At 32.2% G+C, this 25470-nt stretch overlaps 2 protein-coding genes and 1 pseudogene across 3 annotated transcripts; all 3 read left to right on the forward strand.

Annotated features, from left to right (window-relative positions):
- Positions 1-203: 203 nt before the first annotated feature.
- On the forward strand, positions 204-3194 carry LOC114405359 (annotated as a pseudogene).
- A 5668-nt stretch (positions 3195-8862) lies between these two features.
- LOC114405360 (LIM domain-containing protein PLIM2b-like) lies at positions 8863-11349 on the forward strand. Its single transcript, XM_028367935.1, has 5 exons — positions 8863-9147; positions 9703-9796; positions 9946-9974; positions 10316-10405; positions 10853-11349. The coding sequence occupies exons 1-5, from the start codon at positions 9013-9015 to the stop codon at positions 11123-11125; spliced, it is 621 nt and encodes a 206-aa protein (XP_028223736.1). The 5' UTR covers positions 8863-9012; the 3' UTR covers positions 11126-11349.
- Positions 11350-11943: 594 nt separating this feature from the next.
- On the forward strand, positions 11944-24356 carry LOC114405774 (K(+) efflux antiporter 2, chloroplastic-like). Of its 2 annotated transcripts, XM_028368266.1 has the most exons (21): positions 11944-12071; positions 12392-14082; positions 14420-14591; positions 14658-14748; positions 15180-15316; positions 15404-15463; positions 15578-15697; positions 15884-15952; positions 17142-17207; positions 17506-17595; positions 19867-19971; positions 20166-20294; positions 20525-20734; positions 21133-21282; positions 22059-22112; positions 22207-22265; positions 22809-22875; positions 22949-23125; positions 23291-23347; positions 23735-23809; positions 23954-24356. In XM_028368266.1, the coding sequence occupies exons 2-21, from the start codon at positions 12482-12484 to the stop codon at positions 24074-24076; spliced, it is 3612 nt and encodes a 1203-aa protein (XP_028224067.1). In that variant the 5' UTR covers positions 11944-12071; positions 12392-12481; the 3' UTR covers positions 24077-24356. The 2 variants fall into 2 exon arrangements, 1 of the variants encoding a protein (XP_028224067.1); XR_003665296.1 differs by lacking the exons at positions 23291-23347; positions 23735-23809; positions 23954-24356 and having other exon boundaries at positions 22045-22112; positions 22949-23012.
- Positions 24357-25470: the final 1114 nt, after the last annotated feature.

Below are 25470 nucleotides of genomic sequence, written 5' to 3' on the forward strand. Positions count from 1 at the left end.
TTTATGTATATTGCAAAATTATGTATTATCATTTTAATTGTTTTAAAATAATTATTTAATAAGTCAACAAACTTATTATAGGTCATGAATTATGATTAGATGATTATATAAATTATTTTACAATGTTACATTGCAACCCTTTTTTTTTTCTTTAAAATAAAGATGGTAGCCCTCACATTGTAAATTTTTTGTTTCTAGTCCACATTTGCAGGTTTTTCCATTCCAATTTTAATAACCAAACCCCAAGAATTCCCACTTACATGCACCCAAAATGTGACACAAACATGGTCAAGGGACTATCCCACTTCACACACTCCTACCAACCCCACCCGCACGTGCCCCTCATACTTGAGATGGATCCACGAAGACCTATGGCCATGGAGAGAGAGGGAGAGAGGAATCACAAGGAAAATGTTGGAGGGTGCAAGAAGAACAGCACACTTTAGGGTTGTGATTGTGGATGGCAAGTTGTACGTGGAGAAGTACAAAAAGGCTATTCAGACCAGAGATTTGTTTACTTTGTGGGGCATATTGCAACTATTGAGAATGTACCCTGCCAAAGTGCATGATTTGGATTGTGATGATAGGCCTGTCATCTCAAAGGAGACATGTCCTAAAAGAAATCAAAGAAGGGAACGAGAAGACCAAGTGGAAGGACACAGTACCATACGCCTATTGGAAGGGTAACCCTTTTGTGACTCCAACTAGGAAAGACCTCATGAAATGCAATGTCACAGAAAAAGATGATTGGAACACTCACCTATGCATACAGGTTTTATATTATATTTTTATCAATTCTTTGTCCACTAATTATTCAAGTCAAAGGCATAATTTATATGTTGTATATGTGTTTTGGACACAGGATTGGGATCAAGAATCAAGTCAAGGGTACAAGAAATCCAACTTAGGAGACCAATGCACCCATAGGTATGTAATTTAAAGACCTCTTTTAACATATTAAAATATACATTAGTCTATTTATAAATAAATTATACATTAGTCTACACAAAATGATATGTGTATTGATTAGGCTTGGCACAGCTATAAAATATAGGGACATGCTAGGTGCACCCAGCAACATTGTTGGTGCATCCAACAATTAGGTGAATGGGCAAAATTGCTCTTGTATTAAAAAAATAATTCCTTCTTTAGGAAGAAGGTTCTTCCGGTAGAACAATTTATTCTATCAGAAGAACCTTCTTCTGGAGAAGTTACTGGAAGAACCTTCCTCCGGAGAAGCTACCGGAAGAAGTTCTTTCGGTAGAACAAATTGTTCATCCGGAAGAACCTTCTTCCGGTAGCTTCTCCGGAAGAAGGTTATTCCGGTAAAACAAATTGTTCATTCGGAAGAACCTTCTTCCGGAAGAACAAATTGTTCTACCGGAAGAACCTTCTTCCGAAAACTTTCCCGAAGAACCTTCTTCCGGAAGAAGAATTTTTTTTTTTAACGCAAGGACAATTTTACCCATTCACCTAATTGTTGGGTGCATCAGCAATGTTGCTGGGTGCACCTAGCATGTCCCTAAAATATACGTAGAAGGATGGGCTTGGTCCGTTAGTGAAAAGTACATTTTGGCATGCGATTCTACAACTCTATATGTTAGGTCTGGCTTCCATGATTTTTTTGTCCGAGGCATGGTGCCATTAGAGCACTATTGGCCCATTAGAGACAATAGCAAGTGCAGGTCTCTTAAGTTTGCAGTGGAATGGGGCAACAACAACACTGATAAGGTCAGTTCCCTCTCTCTCATTTATTGTATGCATGGTTGGAGAATATATGGTATCCATCAATTTTTATATGACACCCACTTGGGTTTTATTAATTTTTCTTTTCTTGTAAGCTGAAAAATTTAGTTACGTGTCACTTGAAAAAATTGATTGGGTTCATCATACCATTTTCACTTTAGAAATTACTGTATGATTCGAGATATCATGATCCGGGATATTCATTTTTATAAATTGAAAATTTTAATTATGTGTCAAGTAAAAATTAATTAGAATCATATAATAAATTTTCTTCACACACTCATTATACATTTTTTTAGTATTTTTCTAGCCTAGCCCAGTAGTGGCCTAAATGCATTAATTTAAATGTATAAAATATTTTCAATTATTCAAAAATGAATTAATGTTATATATATATATATATATATATATATATATATATATATATATATATATATATATATATTAAATTTTAATAAATAAAAGGTTTTGTTAATATTAACCTTTAAAACTTATTTCAAACAACTAAAAGTAAATGATTTTTTAATTAAAAAATGATTTATTATATTGAAAAATGTAAAAGTTTAATGCGTATTGTTTTCTTGATAAAAATTTCTATCATATAAAAAAATTATTTTGTATGATTAGAGAACATATGCTCTCAACCAATTTCTACGTGTAATTGAGTTTGTTAAATTTTGTAAATTAAAAAATTCAATTACATGTTACATAGAGAAATTGATTGGGACCATACTCTCTCTCATGATAAATTATTATGGTTCGAAATTATCATATTTGCAACCAATTTTTACAAAACATGTAATTGAATTTTATTAATTCTTTCTAGTAAACCAAAAAACTTAATTATGAGACATGTGAAGATTAATCAAAATCACACACTATATATTTTTTTTAATATTGTTTTCTTGATATAAACTTTCTACTTTTATTGTAGACTTTATGCCACAAAAATAAGTATCGTGCATGTAAAAAATGACGTGTCCTACATTATTACCTCAAATTGGCAGGCACAAGCAATAGGGGAAGCTGGTAGCAAATTCATTCATGAGGACATGGACATGGACTACATATATGATTACATGTTTCATCTACTGAATGAATATGCAAAACTCCAAAGGTTCAAACCAACTATACCTCCAAATGCTGTGGAGTATTGTCCAGAAACAATGACATGTGGTGTAGATGGTACACAAAAAAGGTTCATGGAGGACTCATTGGTGAAGTCTCCTAGTGATTCAAATCCATGCACTCTTCCTCCTCCATATGAGCCTAATAACCTACAAGACTTTCTAGAGAAGAAAGCTAATTCAACAAGGCAGGTAGAAACTTGGGAAGACCAATACTGGGAGAATAAAAAAAGGGGACAATTATAGTATTGTGCGGATGAAGATTTTGTCATGTTTTCTTTTTATTTCTTGTGACAAATTAAATGGCCTTTTTAGTTTTTATTCATGCATTCCCTTATCTCCCCAATACACACACACATGCAGGTAATGTCATTGTCTTGTACACGTTTATATTTATCATCAAATCACATTCTTTTTCTTTTGATTCCCTCCTTATAACCTGAAGCTTGATTAATGTAATATAATTGTCACTAGATCAAATGAATAGTTTCATGTAAAGCACTAAATCTAATAACTACAAGTTCCTTTTGCTCTTGATCATATGTATTTGATGACATTGTTTATGTTTGGTACGGTGAGGAGAAAATGAAAAGAGAGAAAAGTTTTGAAAAAAAAGTTTGAATTTTGAATTGAAGAAAAAGTAAGAGGAACGATGTTTTTTAAAAGTCAAAATTCTTCTCTTTTTTTCTTACTACCTAGCTTCTTTTCCATTAAACAATAAAAACATATATTTTACATCAATTTTTTCAAGGCCAATTTTAAAAAGTATTTAATATAAATTATACTGGTGCCATATTTTATTAATAAATATAATAATTTATTTAAAACTCTTCTAAAAAAAAGAATAATTTATTTAAAATATATAGTTGCAGTCAAAATTGGTTTTGGATGATCATTTGACTCGCTGATGACGTGTAGTCTTGGCTCTATCTGAGTAATATCCCTTTCAAGAATAACACAAGTTTGATCTTAATAAAGTGATAAACTTGATTATAAGGTCAATGATGGAACTTCTTTTTTCTTTTCTATTTTTGTGTTTTTTGGGAGTATGATAGAATTGGTTTGACAAAGAGTTTTTTTTTTTTCGGATCCTTATTCTTGTGTGGAACAATGTTGTTAGATGTGTTATATTTTTTTTAAAAAAATATTATAGCTATCAGGACATAAAGGAAAAGATAAATTCATATGTACTTTTACTCCTATTCAAAATATTTGAGTCGTATTCCAAACTATTACTTAATAAAATTAAAAAATATTTGCTAAAGAAATAAATAAATCAGAGGATATAAGTTAAATATTAGGCCAGGTGTTATCAACATCTGTAAAAAAAAAAAGTAGGACATTGAGTAAAAAAAGCCAATTGAATGTTTTTTTATCATTAAAAACATTGAATATCTATATATATCATGAACGAAATTAATTTTTAATTGAATGGATTGATGGACACTTGTGCTCTTACCAAAAATAATATGTTTCTTGTATTTAATTCATAATAAGCTTATTATATATTCAGCTGAATATGGTGTAAGGCTAAATAAAAAAGATTTATATTTAAGATTTATAAATTATTATTTTTTATTTTATTCTATGTAAATAATGTGAGTTAAATCCTATAAATTATATGACATTTAATTATTTGTAGCTTATTAAACTTGGGAGAAAATATTTTTTTAATAAAGATAAATTATATTTTTTTATCAATTTATATGTGTTTCACACACACATGTGTGACTGTGTGTTATTAAAAGAAAAAAATTCTCCCAAATTTAATGAATCTTATCCAAACATGCGGCTAAACTTTTATGTTAAAGCTTTAATTAATTTATTATCTTTTGTCATTATTTATTTGTCAATTGAAGCACGGAACCATTGTAACAACAAAAATCCTTGACTGGTTAAGGAAATAATTAAGGTTAAGTGGGTCCTATCCAGATAGAAGAACTAAACTATAACTCCACAACACAATCCCATTCAATCATCAATCCTCACTCGTGGATTTCAGTCTCCTCACTTCTTTCCATATTTCATCCCACATTACCAGTCTTACTTATTGGAGTGCAACTTATGTATCAATTGGATAATTTCATTTAAAGTCAATTGATTTTAAACTTAAATGTAACACAAATTATTTTCTTCATTGCTTTGAGTGGACTTTGGTTAATCATTATCAAATCTATCCTTCATTTGTAAGTGGGCATGTTATTGTGAACTTATATTATGGCTGATGTTATTTAAATCTCAGCTATATGAACCAATGCCTCTTCTGCATGTTGTGATATCTCAGTGTACGTATGGTTACTGGTTAGTTTAGTGCAACTGTGCAAGTCTTCATTTCGACCAATGGTTCGGGTTTAATTTTGATTCTTCGATTCATGTTATCTTTGTAGTTGAATGTGAGTGCTACTGTGCAGTACTCTTGTGAAGGTTGGAAAAAAATAATCTCAATTTGATGTATGGTATGCCAAGATTGTAGCCTACTGTTGATTATAGATTTGGTTTGAATTTGATATTGTTGTTCAATGAAGTTCAAAAAAGAAAAGGCAAAAAGAGGATGGTGAAACCGGTTTGAATTTAAGGTATTTGATAAATAGAGCACACACATCCTTCTTGTTCAAGCTCAACCGTGCCAAATTTTCACTCGAGTTTGAATGGAAGACATTGATTCAAAATGTTATCTAGGAGTCCACTCTAAGAATGAAGATGTCCCTTTGATGAAAGACTTGTTGTACCTTGGTTTTGCATTAAAATTTAGATTCTTAATTTCTTTAGAGATATTGAAAGGGCTCTTGGATTCTTTTTTTTCTCTTTCATGCGGTGATTCTTTATGCTAGCAGAACCCAAGCGTGTAATCTCTTAATCCACTTCATGTTCATTTATACATTGTTCATAGAAAACAACATATATATATATATATATATATATATATATATATATATATATATTAAGTATTTTCAAAATTATATTATGATAACACTATAATATCCTAAATGTCAATATAAATAATATAATATACACGTATAATATATATATATATATAACACAGTGTCGAAAGTTCAATAACTTATTTATATACGATGTTCAACTAATTAATGTCAGCTAGACCCTTAGAATATACATGTTAAGTTAACCACAAGTCACAATCGAGCATTATGAAACTTAGTGTGGATGAAAACAAGTAATTTAATATCCTTCCATTGCACATCGTGACGTGTAAGAAAAATTTAATATTTTTCACTAAAAAAATTTTACTTATTTTTAATTGGATTTGCTAAAAATTCTAACACATAACAAAAAAAAAATCTACACCCACCGCTTCCAAAATGAAAAAAAAAACACGGTCATAAATTCTGTTATCTAAAATTAATGGCCTCTTTATTAGGTATACTAGTAACCAACCAAATCAAGTCAATTAAATTTATTAATTAGTACATTAAGAAGCTCTTATTTCTTATAAAACATTCACCACAAAAAAAATCTCGACGAGAGCAACTTCTATCCTATAATAAACTTTCTTGTGTAACTCAAAACATCACCTTCCAATAAGCAAATAATTACAATTAAAATTAAAAAAAAAACAAAACACATCAGTATTTTATCCATGAACAACAATAATAATAATAATAATAATAATAATAATAACTATACACATTAATATTTAGGAATATATGTATCAACTTAAAAAAAATATGATTTCACGTAGTGATTAGATATCATTCAAAACAAAACCATATACGCATTTAGGAAACATGTGTAAACAATTCATATAATTCATATACTTTGATTGCCTACATATATGATCATTATTATTATATAATTCAAAATGTAAATCAAAGCTTGAAACATGTGTAAATAATTTAGGTGATGATCAGATGTGCACAAGTATGTCAAATTTGTACGACTGAAATTCAATCACAATAACAATAACAAGTGAAAAATTAAAAAAAAAACAATTTTATTTCAAAAATTAAAGAAGAAATAACCTAAAATAATCCAGAATTGATTCTCTAGGGATCTATATACATGTTCATTCTAATCTCAAGCGTGAGTAATTCATCCCTTACCTCGATGTAATCGCTCAAGTGTTCTCCGTTAACGATGATGGCGTATCTCGTGTTCTCTAGGGCCTGATCCTCTGGTTATTCTGCTAGGGTTCTAGAACGTCAGAGAAAAAAGAACAAAAATATTTTACAAAACTGCTTAGAGTTAAAAGTTTTTTATATAATGAGAAAATTAATAACCTAATTTTTTTATTCTTATTTTTATTTATTTATTTTTATTTAAATGAAAAATAAAAAGGCACGACTGTTACATCAACTGTTCTCGAAGAATTGATCGGCATGGAAAGGCCATTTCAGATCTCCTGTGTCAACAAGTTTGTATTGCTTCCTTGATTGTGTGATTTACTACTGATATGGCAATGTTCTCATGAATGAAAGTGAACTAAGCATTGGAAAACTATGAAAAATTTATTGAAGCTTGGAACTGCTTTAATTGAAGTAGGACTCCTATATTTAATTTTTTCATATTGAGTAGTGGGTGGGTTGGGGGAATCCATTTTGTTGTTCTTTAATCTACACATCTTATGATAATAAATAAACAGGTTGTACTGTGTCTGTAGCCACAACATCCCTTTAAAGATTACGGTTTGGAAGCCTTTTGGACATTACATTATGTTGTTGGTTCTTTTTCTTTGTAATACACTACATAACTAGCTTCTACTTTATTTTTCTAAACTATGTTTTATAATTTGAGAACTAAGTTTTTTTGGCTAGTAGAAATTTGATCAGAAGCTAGAGAAAGATGGACAAAAGACATTAGATGTACCAAGAAGAGCACCAACTCAAGTGAGTTTAACTCAAACTACACTTAAATTAGTAAGATTAACACAAACTATACTTGGATGTGTTGATTTTTTTTTAGCAAAATGAACCTTCAAACTAAATTTATGAAAAAAATATGAAACACCCTTACTTTGATGCCATGGTTAACACCTAATATTAGACCGAGCAAATAAATTAAATATATTTTTGATCTAGACAATATGTATCTTCTTTTAAAAATAATTATGTTCTAATCAAATAAGATCATTATGAATGATAACTCTCTTTAAATATTTAATGCAGTTACATACCTAAAATTCAAACGGAAGACCCTGGTTAAATTATAACTCTCTCGCACCAATTAATCTATGTGCTTAATGATAAATTAATTAAATATTTAAATATACAAAAGAATTTATAATTATTAATTTACTACCTTTCTCTCGAGTCATATCAAAATCAATTTTAGGATGATTAATTTTTACCATTTTATTATTTAAGGAATAGATGGAATAATTTTACTTCTACAAATTATCTTTGCAGTCTCCAAAATTATATGATTTGTATTATTTTATACACATGTTAATGTATGACTCTATACCTAACTCTATAGTTAATTCACAGACTCTACAATATGTCATTTTTTAATAATAGATAAATACATGTTTAAATAAGGGGATACAGAGCCACGGAGGAGGAACTATTTCCTTGTTTCTAGATTCAAGATTGGAGGATAAGAAGTAGAAGCCTTACCTCTTCATAGAATGAACCAAACTAAAACATGTTAAAAATACAGTCTCTTAATTTATCAAATTCATTAAGGTTTGGACTATGCCATGATTACAATTCCAAACATTGCCTCTATCTCTCTTAACATCCTTTTCTCTTAAAACTTCCTTTACTAATAACCTCTTAATTATGAATCCACATCTTAGATATATATACCAAAATAGTAAATGAAAGATAAGTTGGAAATAGTTATTTTTGTTGCGCCCAATAATTTCCACCCATTGAAATGGTCAAATCAATCAACCTATTTTTATTCCATCCAATTAGATCATATCCACAAATCACAACAAAACATTTCCATTTTTGCTTCACATTATTTAGGGTCTCCAATCACTTGCAACCATTTGCCGCCGGTAGCATATGTTGATATAAGTTACTTTTTTGCTTAGACATATCCAAGACTTTGTTCAATTCCCTTTTGTCTGAGGTGTGTGCATTCTTGTTTAACTCCTCTTTGTTCCTCAGACATCCCAGAAGGGAACAAAAAAAAGAAAACCATAATCACAAGCAATAAAGGGGAGAAAACAAACATGTCATTCACAGGAACTCTTGATAAATGCACAGCATGTGATAAGACTGTCTATGTGGTTGACTTGTTAACTCTTGAAGGAATTACTTACCATAAAAACTGCTTCAAATGCAGCCACTGCAAGGGATGTCTTACGGTACATATAGCTCTCCATTTTCTTGTTCCTTTTCTGGGTTATTCTCCTTTCAATGTTATTATTGTCTCTTTGTAACATCATATACAATTGGAATGAAGGTGATTTAGTTTTAATCATTATACAAAATCTTAAATGGAATGCTACTTTTTTATTATTTTATTTTCTGCTTTCATGATTTTGTGAAGGAAATAGTGAAAATAATACAATCATGTGTTTACAAAATTTACTTCATAAAATCTTGAAACAGGAGACAATATGAAAACAATGTTACAATCTTGTAATTATTAATGAAAACATATCAACTTCAAATGAAATGAAAACAGACCAAACATTTCTTTTGGCTTCTTAATTCCCAAGTTACATAATTGTGAATTAAATTATTTAACAAGTTAGTGCTGTTTGAGAAAGATTAAATATTTTTTTGAATACAAAATAAGTTAATTCTATCACGCATTGAAGTAAATTGATATGATACTATTCATTCAAATAAAATGCCATTTTAACATTGTTCCTAAATTGGGGGGTGCCAATGATATACTACTTAATGTTGGTCAGATGAGCACATACTCCTCAATGGATGGAATTCTTTATTGCAAGACACATTTTGAACAGCTTTTCAAGGAATCTGGAAATTTCAGCAAGAACTTTGGTAAGACGAAGACCATCTTTTGGCCCATCTTTTTGTGCTGTTCTCATATTTCTCATATAATCCAACCTCAAAGTACAAGTAGGTAGGAAAATGTCACTTTCTGTTATTTATGCTAATGAAACTATGTTGTTTTCTTGTAAATGTTGCAGCAAAGTCTTCCGAGAAACAAAACGACCTGGTATGTACATTAATCCTACCTTGCCACATACTTTACATACCAATTATACTTAGTTTTATGAGTTTAATGATAATGACTATATACAATATAAACCATCATTGTAAAAAATTTTATATTGTCAATCAATCAAAAATTATCGTTGATATAATTTTTAAGATAATTATTTTAAAAATAAATAAATTTATCATAGTGATTTGTGATTGGATGACATGTCAATCCACATTACACTCTAATTTTATTACCAGTTTCTTACCTTGAAACATCTTCTCATGGGGCTATATATAATTATATCTTCTTTTGTGTTCTCTTTCTAATATGCAATTTGTCATGATCATTAACAGAATAGAACCCCCAGCAAGCTATCTTCCATGTTCAGTGGAACCCTTGACAAATGCTCAGTTTGCACAAAAACAGTCTATCCTCTGGAAAAGGTTTGTAATCTCATATCTTCCCCATGTAAAAGAAAACAAGTTTGTAATATCATAATTCTCAAAATTACTTTTATAGTTTTCTATTTTCATTTTTTATTTTCACTATGTTCTATACAAACTTTTGAAATAGAAATGTAATGAAAACAATGTAACATTTTCGTAATTAAATATGAATACAAAAAATGAAAATAGAAAATGTTTTCTCAGAACAAACAGCTCATTAATTTGAAATAACAGCTAATTGATTTCAGTGATACATAAATGTACTCACCAATTCAAATATTTTATCGAAGCATTGATAAATGGCTTCCATTTGTTCTGTCACTAAATCAAATTCATATTCTTTACTTTTAGCAATTTTATTTTGAAATGATTTCAAATCGCCTGGATCAGGATATTAATTGGCTTAACAAAACTAACCATTTTGGTTTCAATTTATGAAAACAGATGACACTTGAAGGGGAATGCTTCCACAAGACTTGCTTTAGGTGTGCTCATGCAGGGTGCCCTCTCACACATTCAAACTATGCTGCCCTTGATGGTGTCCTCTACTGTAGGGTCCACTTTGCACAACTTTTCATGGAGAAAGGGAACTACAGCCATGTGCTCCAAGCTGCTGCACACAGAAGGACTGGTTCCTCTACACCTCCACTACTAGAGGAGCCATCAGAAGAGCCAGCACCAGAATCTCATGAGGACAAAACAGAAGACACCTCTTGAATGAAATTAACATGAATTGTTTTCAATTCCCCTACCCCCCTTCTTTCAGAATATTGAGCAAGGTCTTAATTTGGTTTATGTTCAGTAAAGTACTCTCAAAACATTTGTAACAATATCTTTTTTAGTTTCATTGTAAGCTAACTATTTGAGAGGTTTGTTTATTATGTATTCAAAATTTTCAAACAAAAGATTTGAGCAATGCAATGTGTTTTTTTTTCCTTTAATTTGTTGCATTTTTTTATCTTATCATGCAATGAAAGTAGTAAACAGTGATATAAATTCTCACACTAATTGCATTATCAAAATTATTTTAAAAATAATTATTTAACATAATTTTTCTATAAAAAATAATTATTTAACATAATTCTCACACTAATTATTATTTTAATTATTATATTTATTTCTTTAATTAAGTTTCATAAAAAAGTAATCCAAAAACTTAATTAACAATTCTCAAATAATTTAGCGTTCTGCAATTTAATTTTTAATATATTTTAATCTTTATTATTAATTAAAATTTAGTAAAAGTTATAAAATCACATGAAACTTGTTAACTTTTTTTAGGGAGCAATTGTTAATTAATAACTTCAATTTTTTTTAATCATGTTATTAACATAAAATAGTTATCAGTTGACTAATATTTTTAGCAAAATTTCATTTCTCACACATTTTTTTTTTCATATAAAAGACTCAAACCCTGAGGTTATTTAAAGAAATTGAAATTAAATACTCCTTGGATATTTGTCTTTTCTCTTGTTAGAATAGAAAGGCCCACGCGCGTTAGCTGCAAGTGAAGACAAAGCGTGTGGCTTGTGAACAATATCCATTCTCCCTCTCTCTGCTATATAATATCTGCTTAGTGACTTCGCTGACCGTTTTAACAAAACACACAACTCATTCATTCTTTCACACTAATTCCAACCTTTCTGCTCCAATCTTCGTTTCGGTAATTTCATCAACAATTCCAATCCCAAGTTGCCCAAACACACTTCTCTTTGTTTTTTGTTTTTGTTTTTTAAGAAAAAAATTCTGTTGAATTCAGTGAATGTGAAAAAAAACAAAACGAAATTGCTACTACGTACGTGCATGTTTGATTATAGTTTGTACACTCCAAGTTGAATATTATTCGCTGATGATAATATAATATATTTGACAAAATCACGATTGAGGTGTGTTTTATTTGAACGTAATTTTGAGTGCCAAGCCTTGTTATGTTTGATTTTGAGCTTTCTAATTCAGTTTTGGATTATTTTTGTTTTGTTTCAGTTTTTTTGTTTTGAGGAATTGGTTGTAGAATGTGTTGAAGAGAAATGGTTATGTGAGAGTGTTTGGTTTTGGAAGATAACATATCTTGATATGGATATAGCTTTTCGGTTACCACAGTCAAATGTGGTATTGGATGGTTTGGATTCCTGCATTGTGTTTGGAGGGAGAGGTTTTGGTTGTGCTTTTCTCGGAAACTCGAGGACTATTCCGAAGGCTCGATTTAGTGGGGTGAACAAGATAGGTAGTAGGAGTAGTTCAAGAGTAGAATGCTTAGGAGATTTGAAAGTTTCGATTGGGAACAGGGGTTTGTCTTGGAAGAATAATAGACCTTTTAGGAAGAATAGGGAAATTTGGTCTAAGTGTCAGGGTAATGATTCTTTATCATATGTCAATGGCAATGGACGGAATGTTGGTAGGTTGGATGATGCGGATGAGGACTCCAATTCCAGTGTTGAATTGAGTGAACCTTTGGGAGAAGAAGAAAAAGGGCAAGGAGGGAGGAAAGAAGATGGGGGTGAAGTAGAAATAGAGGTACAAAGTGTGGATGAATTGAAGGAACTGTTGCAAAAGGCCATGAAAGAATTAGAAGCTGCTAGAGTTAACAGCATCGTTTTCGAGGAAAAGGTTAAGAAGATATCGGAGACTGCAATTTTTTTGCAGGATGAAGCTGCAAGTGCTTGGAACAATGTTACTTCTACCCTTGATGTCATCCAAGATATCGTGAGTCAAGAATTTGTTGCCAAAGAAGCTGTTCAGAAAGCAACTATGTCTCTTTCTCTTGCTGAGGCAAGGCTTCAAGTGGCCATGGACTCTTTGGAGGTTACAAAAGAAGTTTATGATACCCCACAAGGTTCTAACAAGAGTAATGGTGACGAAGATATAATTCAAGAGGAGAAAGAACTTTTGCTTGCTCAGGAGGATATCAGGGAATTCCAGACAAATTTAGCAAATTGTGAGAATGAGCTAAGATGCTTGCAATGTAGAAAGGAGGAGTTGCAGAATGAAGTGAACAAATTGCATGAAATTGCAGAACAGGCACAGCTGAAAGCAGCGAAAGCAGAAGAAGATGTTGCAAACATAATGCTTTTAGCAGAGCGAGCTGTTGCCGCTGAACTCGAGGCTACACAACACATGAATGATGCAGAGATTGCATTACAGAAATCAGACAAATCTGCCTCTAGTTTTAATGCTGATACCACAGACACTCTACAAGTACAAGATGTTGTGGCTATTTCTGAGGAGGAAGTGGTTCAAGGTTTATCTGGTGATGATGTTGATAAAAGAGAGCTTGATTACTTAGTCGATGGGGGGGAGCCTTTGCTTGCTATGCAATCACCAGAAAACACCAGCCAAAGTTTGGAAGACACGGTACAGTCTGATTATCTGAGTGATCATGAGAATGGCCAGTTAAGCTTAGACTCTCCTAAAGAAGCTGAAGTTGAAATAGGAAAGTCAAAGAATGTAGTTCAAACAAAAAAGCAGGAAACACAGAAAGATTCGATGAGAGATAATTCACTGTTGGCTCCCAAGACATCATTGAAGAAGTCTTCCCGATTTTTTCCAGCATCATTCTTCTCTTTTACTGCAGAAGAGACTGATTACACACCAGCATCAGTTTTCCATGGTCTTGTAGAGTCTGCACAGAAGCAACTACCCAAGCTGGTTGTTGGGTTATTGTTAATTGGAGCAGGGTGTGTACGATCTTTCTTTATTTGATCCTTTTCTTGCTGTTATTTATATTTCAACCTTTCTACAAATAATCTTTAAGTATATACATCATATGGCTGGCACAGATATTTATGGTAAGGAGTAAAACATATGGAACATTAGGATGATAAATTTTAGATTTTGTGTGGCATGATAGAAAATATCAAGGGTAAAATATTCACTGGCTTGTTTAAAAACTGTTTGTGAAATTAAATTCCTATCTTAGAATTTTATGCCTTTGTACGTGATATGCCAATTAGATGCACAGATCAATATGAAGGTTTTACTCTGTTTTTTTAAAGTGGTGGAATTTTATTTCAGGCTTGTGCTCTACACAAATAGAACAGAGAGGAGTGCCCAGCTGCTTCAGCAGCCAGAAGTCATTGCAACCACTGTTGAAGAAGTTTCTTCAACTGCAAAGCCATTGGTTAGAGAGCTTCAGGAGCTTCCCAGGAGAATTAAGAATATTATTGCATCATTACCTGATCAAGAGGTTGTTTTCTTTGTTCTTATGCTTAATTATTAGGTTTTATCTGACTCTGCATGATATTTATCCTAGGTGAATGAGGAGGAAGCCTCCCTCTTTGACATGCTCTGGTTACTACTTGCAAGTGTTGTATTTGTGCCAATATTTCAAAAGATTCCTGGAGGTAACTAGGTTGCCATGTTTTCTTAATGTTGGGTTAAAAGAATAATAAAGTTGTTTGTCTAAATGTTATACTTTAGCTTAAGTTTGATTAGTCTCCAAACTCTATATATTGCTTAGGCCTTAGTGCTTACATGAAAATTATGGTGTACAGATTATATATGCTTCGTTTTTTAGCTCACATTTCTTTTCCTATCACACCTTTTGTTAGTTTGATTATGATGATAAATGCCATTTATTAGTTTGATTATGATCATAAATGAAGTTGCAATGCATGAAGAAAATTTGGTTACTTGAATTGAATAAAAAAAGTGTTTCTCTCATCGCAAGCTTCCAATCATTATCTGAATAATGTTTTGCGATACAGGATTTTTTCAAGTCACAACTTAATAAAATTGTTTGTCTGACAAGTCATCTACCTGCAACAATGTTTAGGAAGTCCTGTTCTTGGCTACTTGGCTGCTGGTATCTTGATTGGGCCTTATGGTCTCTCTATCATTCGTCATGTTCATGGGACAAAAGCAATAGCTGAATTTGGAGTTGTTTTCCTGTTATTCAATATTGGCCTGGAGGTGGAGCTTCCTATAAGATCTTGTTCTGCCTCTTTGATCATTTTTGTTATAAAAAATAAACTGAAACTCTGAACTGTATTTTTATAGCTCTCGGTTGAAAGGCTTAGTTCAATGAAGAAATATGTCTTTGGATTAGGCTCTGCCCAGGTGATGGGAAAACTCCATCTTCCACCCTTGTTGTTATTGTTCACTTAGGCTATTTTATTTATATGCTAGTAATGGACGAGCCAACAATTCTTAGCATGTATCGAAAAAATGTAGGTTTTGGTGACTGCTGTAGTTGTCGGCTTGGTGGCTCATTATATTTGTGGTCAAGCTGGTCCTGCTGCTATTGTCATTGGGAATGGCCTGGCATTATCATCAACTGCTGTTGTTCTGCAGGTAAATAACCTTAGCTCAGTTGGCTTTTAATTTACTCTGTACAATACGTTAACAGTCTACTACTCCAGCTTTATGCTTTTATTTAATGTAAATTCAAATTAGTTGATGTCTACCTTTCTGAAAGTTACGTTATCAGGTTTGGTGAGTCTGTCATGTGGCAATAATTCAATTGAACTTGTTTTTCAGGTTTTACAGGAGAGAGGTGAGAGCACATCACGGCATGGAAGGGCTACATTTTCTGTTCTGCTTTTTCAGGTTACTTTGTAACTTACCATCTATCTAGAAACTGCAGGATTCTCTTGCAAAATAAAATATCCAATGATATAATATTTGCGATATGTAGTTGGCTAAACTTCGTCTTACATGAGGCATTTGCTTCAATTTTCCATACCATTGCATTTACCTTCTGGAATCTGGATAACCGGAACTGCATGTCCTATAGTGGCAAAACTATGTAATTTTGTTAGGATAAAAACATATTTGCACCCCTATACAGTATAGTATTCTACACGGACGGATACTATAGAAAGAATAGTGGTGCTTTTCACTTGTTTCTGCAGAAAACTGATTACGAAGATATAGAGAGTAGAGAGAAAAGGTTTTCTGAAAATATCTCAACTCTTTAGATTAGTTTGTTGGTGTGTTCACAAATTGGATTGGATTGGTTTTGAGGAGTAAAGTTATTCAATCATATCCCATTGTTTTTATTTTATTTAAGCATCCAATCAATTTGATCCTAAATTAAATCTGATCTAATTTATTCCAATCAAAAGTGGTTTGGATTGGATCAATTTTTTGGTTTTTATATTTTTTTTTAAAAACTAATAAACAAACCTTGAAAGACACAATAAATATATTAAAACCTAACTCAGTATAAAATATCTAATTCCATAAGCCGATTGTTATAAGCCAAAAGGTAATAATTTCATTTCAGATTCAATCTATTGAGAAAGAAAGAACTAACATTTTAAAGTTACAAACTAATGGAGAAAAAAATTAGTATAGTAATTCCATAAGTATCCACGAAGACAAGTATGAATGGTGTGATAATTTCATTAATGAAAGTATATATGTGCATATATGTTTGATTTGGATTGGATTGAATTGGTTTTCAAAATTGAAATTTGAATCTCAATTCTGAAACACAATCCAATTTAAAAAATTGGTTTTTTTGCAGTATTCAGTTTGCTTCATTTTCAACTTTGTGGTTTGGTTTTTGTGGTTTACGTTGGATTGAATTGGTTTATGAACACTCCTTGTTTAGTAGATTGGTTTATGTTGGATTGACACTTATTCAGTTTGTTTGTACAGATTCTCAACTAGCATCCTCGTTGTATCTATCTTGTGATTGTTATATCAATCTGTTGTATTTTTATCTCTTAGCCATATTTGGTATTCCAATATTTTGACCAAAACTGACTATTGGGAGTTTGTTTCTATTCAGGATTTGGCTGTTGTTGTCTTGCTAATACTCATACCTCTTATTTCACCTAATTCTTCCAAAGGAGGGGTAACATTTTCTATACTTTATCTTAGAATATGTATATCAGACAATAGACAGTATTGTGAACATGGCTACTTAAAGTTGCATGAACTCCTGTGTAGCACAAGACAGTTTGTGACAAGGGTGTTCTGATTTTATTTTTTTATGTTGTATGTATTAAAAGGACCAAAACACAGTTCACTGTTTCTAATTAGAGGTGGTTCATGTTAAATGCTTGATTGAAAGCCAATGACTTCACCTTACTTCTCTCATTGTCATCATCATCTATGTTGTCTTTTTGTGAAATACCAATCTCTGTTTCCAGGTTGGTTTCCAAGCCATTGCTGAAGCTCTTGGTCTGGCTGCTGTCAAGGCAGTGGTTGCTATTTCAGCCATAATTGCAGGTGGACGATTGGTAAGAAATATTCAGAACGGAGGTGTAGATGTGCTATTTGTAATTATTAAAATATAGTCCAAATCTGGATAGCTGATGTTTAATTTTTTCTGATTAAAGGAAATATTTACTTTTTTCATGTCAATTTATCTATTTTTGTTTCTAGTAATCTCTATATAATTATTTTGTTAAATTCATCTTATAAGTTTGCATGGAGCATAAACAATAAGCCATCAATTGTATTGCTCAGGGTAGATATGCTGGCATGTTGATATGGGGTAGAGTTTCAGTGCAATTTTTTTTTTTATCGGCAGAAATAAGTATGTTATATATATATATATATATATAAAACCAGTACAAGTAGTACTAATATCTGTACATCCCAGTGTACATGTTGTCTATGTAAGATTACCATAACCCCCATCTCTGAGCACACTCGAATACCCATTACAAAAAGTATCTATGGTCTAATCCCCCTATACAAGAATCCAGATTTAATTTTACTGGACCAAAAAGTGGAACGGCAGCTCAAGATCCTTATCTAAATATCTAAGCCACGTCCAGCAGAAGAAAATTGCATCCTCCATCAATTTCTGTCCATTAAAATCCTCATTTGAGAATACAGTTCTGTTTCTATGATTCCAAATGCATCATGTGAGGGCAGCTCACCAAATCCACCATCTGTTTTGGACAATTCCTAATGAATTACAGTATGAATGTTGTACAAAGTGTTCCTTAGGTGATGTAGGGAACACAGTTACAACCTCTGTCCATGCAAGGCTCTCCCACCATAAAGGCATTATTCTTTGGCAGCCAAAAAATATGTGGGACGCTTCCTCCTCATGACTCGAACAAAACAGGCAGTGGTAGTCATCTAGCTGCATGTTCCTTCTCCTTAGGTTTGCTCTTGATGGTAGTCTATCCTTAACCAGCCTCCAAACAAAGTGTGCTACCTTGCTTGGAATTTTCATTTTTCAAATTAGTGTGAATGCCCCGTCTTCGTTCTGATCCACCACAACTTCATTAAGCAATGATATCCACTTCCCACTGAGTACAGCCCCCTCACATCCCCCTTCCAAATCCATCTGTCTTGTTGATTAGGCTTAACCTTCAACTCCTCAATATCCTCCATAAAGCTATCTGCTAGTTCCATCTCCCCTTCCAACATCATTCTCTGCCACACAAAATTCCATTCCCATGATTCCCCCACCTCAAAGCCCATCTGCTGAATAGTGTGATGTTGCTGTTGAGATATACAATATAATCTCGGGTACTTCTTCAAAGATAACCCCTCCTCCCTCCACCTATCTTTCCAAAATTTTACTTTTGACCCACATCCTATTTTCCACTTCACACCTTCTTTGAGCCACCCACCTTCCTCCTCTAGACCGCACACAAAACACAAATCCCGCCACCATATCGATTCCTTGTGGTTCCTCCTCACCTCATCTAAGTTTCTCCATGCCCCATACTTCGACTTCAAAACCTTTGCCCATAATTCGTCAGTATGATGAAATAGGTTCCACCACCACTTACCGAGTAGTGCTCGGTTAAAAGATGCAAGATCCCACACCCCTAGACCATCTTTCTCCTTAGGGATACATGTTGTCTCTCACTTCACCCATGCCAACTTCTTTTGATCCTCTCCTTCACCCCAAATAAACGATTTTTGTAGCCACACCAGCTTATCCACCACCTTCTTAGGGACCCTAAAAAAGGAAAAGAAAAAAATAGGTATTGAGTTAAGGACTGACTTTATCAAAGTCACCCTTCCCCAAAAAAAGATAAGTTTCTCTGTTTTCACTTTGAAAGTTTTCTCTCACACTTAGAGATAATCAGATCCCATGGCTCACTAGGCCTTGGGTTTGCCCCTATGGGAATTCCCATGTAAGAAAAAGGCAATGACAAGAGTATTGGCACAAATTACTGGCCATGTTCCACAGATTAATTTTACATTTACAATGATCTTTGATCTGTAATATGTTGTACACATTCAGATATTCTACTTATCATGGTGGATGGAAATTACCAACTAGTACTACTTATCATCGATGGAATACATAAAACTCAGTTGCTTATATTGGTTGGGGCGAGTTTTGCACTGTAGTGTTGAACATTGAGGTCTTGGTGGAAGTTTCTAGGCCTAGTGGAATTAAATGGAGCAGGCATTTAAAAGTTTTTTTATCCTCCAGAGGATAAGCTCTATATTTATGGGTACATTAGGAAGGCATGTTATAACAATTCTTGATTGCACTATAACTTTTGCTATGTAATTTTCCCACTTCTTTGCAGCTCCTTCGACCTATATATAAGCAGATTGCAGAGAATCAAAATGCAGAAATATTTTCTGCCAATACACTCTTTGTTATTCTTGGGACCAGCCTTCTCACAGCCAGGGTAGGTGTTCATACCAATGTTTTTCCTTTCCCTTATTTCCCCTTTGTTTGGGTTTTTGAGCTAAGCCAAGGTTTGGCAGTTTCAACAGTTATTCTTGTGTCCGTTGAAGTGATGAGATGCCTTTTTATTTTTTTGGTGTGCCAACCTTACTTTTTCCTTTTTTTTTTAATATAGTTTTTCTTTACTTAAAACAGGCTGGACTTTCCATGGCATTGGGGGCATTTTTGGCTGGTTTACTACTGGCAGAAACTGAGTTTTCCTTACAGGTTGAATCTGATATTGCTCCATATCGTGGCCTTCTACTGGGTCTCTTCTTTATGACGGTTTGTTCTTAATATTCAAATTCAAAAAATAACTAGTTGTATTGTATATTTATTCGTGCAACATATATCTATTTTATAGTTTGTTAGTATTCTGTTCAATTGCTTATGTTGGAATAATTCTTATGAGAATCTTCAACAGCAAGGAATGGGTGCCTTGAGATTTCTGACTTTCTGAGCAAGCTAGCTTCAATCTGTATAATTGATGGAAAGTAATTTTTGTGACTTTTCAGGTTGGAATGTCAATTGATCCAAAACTTCTTGTTTCAAACTTTCCAGTCATTACAGGGGCCCTGGGACTCTTGATATTTGGCAAAACTTTGTTGGTTTCTTTAATCGGAAGAGCTTTTGGTATTTCTCTCATTTCTGCTATCAGAGTGGGTCTTCTTCTTGCTCCGGGAGGAGAATTTGCATTTGTGGCTTTTGGTGAAGCTGTTAATCAGGTTTTTGTCCTTGAAAACTGTTTTGCTTTCCTAGAGTTCTCTGGATTATAAATAATTATTATATTTATTTAAAATAAATAGTTTTGCTTTTGTTGTTTTTGACACTATGCATCTTGATATATTTAACTTCAACTTTTTTTTGGAGGCTATGATTATGGTCAGCTTTCTTGGAAAATAATCTGTTAAGTGGATTAATAATATTTTATCACCATTCACCAGTCAAGTGTTACTAAAATTGGGTTATCTCTGGCTGCTATTTTGACATTTTATGACTAAATAAGGTGCAATGTCATCTGTTTTTGCATTGCCCAGACATCCATGGGGCCTTTAACATTTTTCCTCATTGAAACTTAATTTTCTATAAAAGCTAACATTATTGCTATTCGATACTTATGCAGGGCATAATGTCTTCCCAGTTGTCCTCTTTACTGTTTCTTGTTGTGGGAATTTCAATGGCTCTCACTCCATGGCTAGCTGAAGGAGGTCAGCTCCTTGCTTCCCGTTTTGAGTTACACGATGTTCGAAGTTTATTACCTGTGGAAAGTGAGGTAAGATCAGTTACTGACAGGGCTTTATATTAACTGCAAAAGGCTGTGAAATTTATAGCTATAGAACTACCATTGCCAGTGGACTGAGTGCTGTCTTTTTAATTTTACAACTCAATGAATGGATTGTATGCTGTGTTGCATGAGATAGCAAGTCTTGCCAGGAGTGTACAATGCAGCTGGGTAGTATATACTATCTGCAAACAGTAGTAAAAAAAAGATAGAGAAATGCTTTCTTACGCCCAGGATAAGATTTTTCTCTTTAAAAGTTATCATTTTCTACCCAGAAAAAATTCATAAATTTGTTTTGATCTCATTGACCATGTGAGTCCCATTGAGAATCAAATGGTAGCAATAAGATAAGGCATGAAATCTTTGATTTATTATCTGAGAAACTGGAGGTAATATAAGTGAACAATTTCAAAGCCAACCAAGGCAGTTAACTTTGCCACAAGGTCAGTCAATTACAGTCAAGCAAGCACTCACTGCCTTGTGCTATGCCTTTTATTTTTTCTGTCAAGCACGTCTATTACTTACATTTGAAATATTATTCTCTATGCTCTTTTAATTGCCTGATTGACTTTTTCCAATTAGTTAATCATATTTATTATCTCCTATTTAGTCTAGTTTGGCCTTAGGAGATTCTACAGTAATGTTTCCTATGATTATGTTTGTAGACAATGGATGTAGTTAGACCATATTGATTCAACATTTTTTTTTACTTAGATTTGACATGTAAAATTAGTTGTTGATTTCATTTTGGAGGACATCTTTTACAGACAGATGATCTGCAAAATCATATCATTATTTGTGGATTTGGGCGAGTTGGGCAGGTGAGTTCTTTCTTTCTTGGTTTAATTAATTACTTTTACCAATTTATCATTTTTTTATTTATATATAACATTTTACCATTTTTTTTATTTCTAGATCATTGCACAACTTCTTTCTGAGCAACTTATTCCTTTTGTTGCACTAGATGTGAGAAGGTATCTCAATACCAACTGAAAATATTGTTTTTCTTGTTATTGTATCTTAACTAACATCCTTCCATGAATGATTTTGTAACTATTAAGTGATTTTTAAGATTAATGTATCTTATTTATGTTGAAAAAGAAAACATTACTGGACAGAATTGTAATTGTTAAATGATATTCTAAACTCTGCCTCCCGATGGAAAAAAAAGAAAAGACAAGTATAATATTGTGTCTCTTTCTTTATGCATGAGGTATATAGATGTGCTGTTTGCTTGTGCATCAGTTTCTGACTTTCTTGGAGTCATTAAAAGCTTCATGGAAAAATAAATTGATTTTGCTGTCTTTCTGAATTGTTAGATTCTGTGTATTTCTCAATACTTGAATAAAGATAAATCCCCAGATTGGTTGGTTCCTTGCTAAATAATGGGGGTGCTTAGTGACCAGGATGGAAAAATCTTTGGATGATTTTCAAGATTATCCGATAGTTTTTTCTCCAAAGATGTGTGAACTACCATATATCATGTAACCGGTCTTCATATTTACCAATATCTGCAGTGATAGAGTGACAATTGGACGTTCCCTGGATCTCCCTGTGTACTTTGGAGATGCTGGTAGTCGAGAGGTAGTGCATATGACTTCAGTACTTGAGCTTGCATGCATGTTCATTACCTGACTGTTTTGTAATGCATGATAAGGTCCTACACAAGGTTGGGGCTGAAAGGGCAAGTGCTGCTGCGGTAACTCTAGATTCCCCTGGAGCAAATTATAGAACAGTTTGGGCTCTGAGCAAGCACTTCCCAAACGTGAAGACTTTTGTTCGTGCTCATGATGTTGATCATGGATTAAATTTAGAAAAGGCTGGAGCTACTGCTGTAATATTCTATTACCTTTTCTATTATTAATGTTATTTATGATTGCCTTATGGTATAATGTTGGAAGTGTTTTTCTTTACTACTGCATATTTAGATTTAGCCAAAATACTCACTGTTAATCTTGTCTGTCTTTTCTCTTTATCTCTCTGCCACTTGCATTTGCAGGTTGTCCCAGAGACCTTGGAACCAAGTCTTCAACTAGCAGCTGCCGTGCTTGCTCAGGTAACTATCATGTTATTTGAGCAGATATACTGTCTGAATGAACTTTTTATGTCCTAGTATTTTATTATTTCTCTCACCTGATGTAGTTGAACCTGTCACATTGCCTGAACTTTTGTTTATTTTCTCTTCATTGCATAAATAATTTACTTAGTTTCTGGTTAAATTTTCTCAGAAATAGTATGAGTATACTTTTGCTCTTTATGGTAAAATTGGTCATACATCTCATTGAAGACCCTTGTTGTTCTTACAATTGAGAAGTGAAGGAAAACTGAAAATAAAATAACATGCTTAATTTAGGCCTTATCAGAATGGAAACATACAAAGGTTTCTTATCATATGATTTAGCTTGTTGATGAACCCAGTTAACTAAGCATTTCTCTCTCTCAGGCTAAACTTCCTACATCAGAGATTGCAGCGACTATAAATGAATTCAGATCCCGCCATCTTTCTGAGCTCACTGAAGTACATGTTTCTTTTAATCCCATGCACAATTACTATATATCAACTCTCATGTTGGATTTTGCATGATCACATACTACTCATTCACTTTTTGTATATGATTGATGTTTGTTTGAAATTATGTTACTTTTTGGTTTGTTTATTCAGCTATCCGAAACAAATGGAACTTCTTTTGGATATGGATATAATAGAACTACGAGCAAAGCCAAATCTCATTCCCCAGATTCATCAGATGATACTCAAGTCTCTGAAGGTAAACTGGCGACATGAAGATTGCCCCATATATACAAAGTGGAAGGTAAAAGAAAACAGAAAAGTGAAAAATTGTATAGCAGCAGAGTAAATGTTCCATCATGATGTACAGAAATATATATATCTGCATAAAAAAATTTGATTAATCATCCTTAAATTTCAGCTGAGGATGGTGTCCTTGTTTTATGTAACATTGATTTTGTTTCATATTCTTTGGCTTTCGAAAAGCGTGTATAATATGAAGTCATATTTCCATTTTTTTTATCAAGAGTATGACATCCCTGAACAAGTAGTGCAACTCTAGATATTTGAGAATCGTTTTACATGAGTAGTTTTAGTAGTTATTATCACTCACATTGAATCACATGTCGTATCCTAATATCATTTATCGAGTATTTAATTTTATTTTAAATTTTTATTCCTTTTAACTATTCTTTTAAAAAAAATGGTTTAACTATTAGCCCCAAAAATTCTTTTACATACTATCAAGTGTTTATTTTGATATTATTATTTTTGTTTAAGTGAAATGTAATCCTAGTTTATTTTTAAAAAATACAATTGATATTAATTTTGTATTAATTTGGTTTGCAATGTAAGGACAAGAATAGATCAAGAAACTGCAGGTGCAATATTGTCAGTCTTTTAAGTTGTAGACATAAATGAATGAATAAATGAAACAACAATTGAAGCTTAATTGTTTTTAGCAAATATAAATGATAGAATAAAAGGGTTATAGCCTCAATGTAAAAAAAATTACAAAGTCATCCAATTACAATATAGCAAGCATGATAGTTTATTGATTTTTAAAATAACTTAAACTGTGATTTTGGATGAGAGTAAAATTATTTTACAAGATTAATACATAGGTATTAAACTCTAAGTTATACTACCTCCAATCAATTTTATAAGAAACAAGCTTTAGTATAAAATATATTGAAACTTGTTTCTTATAAAATGATGAGAGAGGGTATTTTATTAATGAGTAAAATTGATACATGGATGAACTATTTGAATTTATACTTTTATAAATTTATATTAAAAGTTAACTTAAGTTTAAAAAAAAAGAAATTCATAAAACGATAAATATTTTAGTTAATTTTTATAATAACTGTCTTATAGTCATAATTGTGAATAATTTTTAACTAGTTGTTAGCAAAAAAAAAAATTATCCAGCAAATACATGAAAATTAAACTAACCATTTTATCATAAAATGTATACAAAACTATTTTAATAAATACAAATATTTTTGGTAACGGTATTCACAAAAAAATACAAAATATTTAATAGAACTAAATTAATAATAAGTAAAAGATAAAAGCAAAAGTAAGATATATATTTTTTAATCTAATTTGAACACATTAAAGTCCTTTAAAAAAATTAAAGTAATGGATGATATGTTATTTGATCTTTT

This window comes from Glycine soja, chromosome 3 (assembly GCF_004193775.1).
Source record: "Glycine soja cultivar W05 chromosome 3, ASM419377v2, whole genome shotgun sequence".
Lineage (NCBI taxonomy): Eukaryota > Viridiplantae > Streptophyta > Magnoliopsida > Fabales > Fabaceae > Glycine > Glycine soja.

What these genes read in the sequence shown, in the direction of transcription:
- LOC114405360 (XM_028367935.1), top strand. Translation starts at nt 9,013, where the DNA reads ATGTCATTCACAGGAACTCTTGATAAATGCACAGCATGTGATAAGACT. An exon ending in ACTGCAAGGGATGTCTTACG is followed by an intron (nt 9,148 to 9,702) that starts GTACATATAGCT and finishes AATGTTGGTCAG; the next exon opens with ATGAGCACATACTCCTCAAT. An exon ending in CAGTCTATCCTCTGGAAAAG is followed by an intron (nt 10,406 to 10,852) that starts GTTTGTAATCTC and finishes TTATGAAAACAG; the next exon opens with ATGACACTTGAAGGGGAATG.
- LOC114405774 (XM_028368266.1), top strand. Translation starts at nt 12,482, where the DNA reads ATGGATATAGCTTTTCGGTTACCACAGTCAAATGTGGTATTGGATGGT. An exon ending in ATTTCAAAAGATTCCTGGAG is followed by an intron (nt 14,749 to 15,179) that starts GTAACTAGGTTG and finishes AACAATGTTTAG; the next exon opens with GAAGTCCTGTTCTTGGCTAC. An exon ending in GATTTGGGCGAGTTGGGCAG is followed by an intron (nt 22,113 to 22,206) that starts GTGAGTTCTTTC and finishes TTTTATTTCTAG; the next exon opens with ATCATTGCACAACTTCTTTC.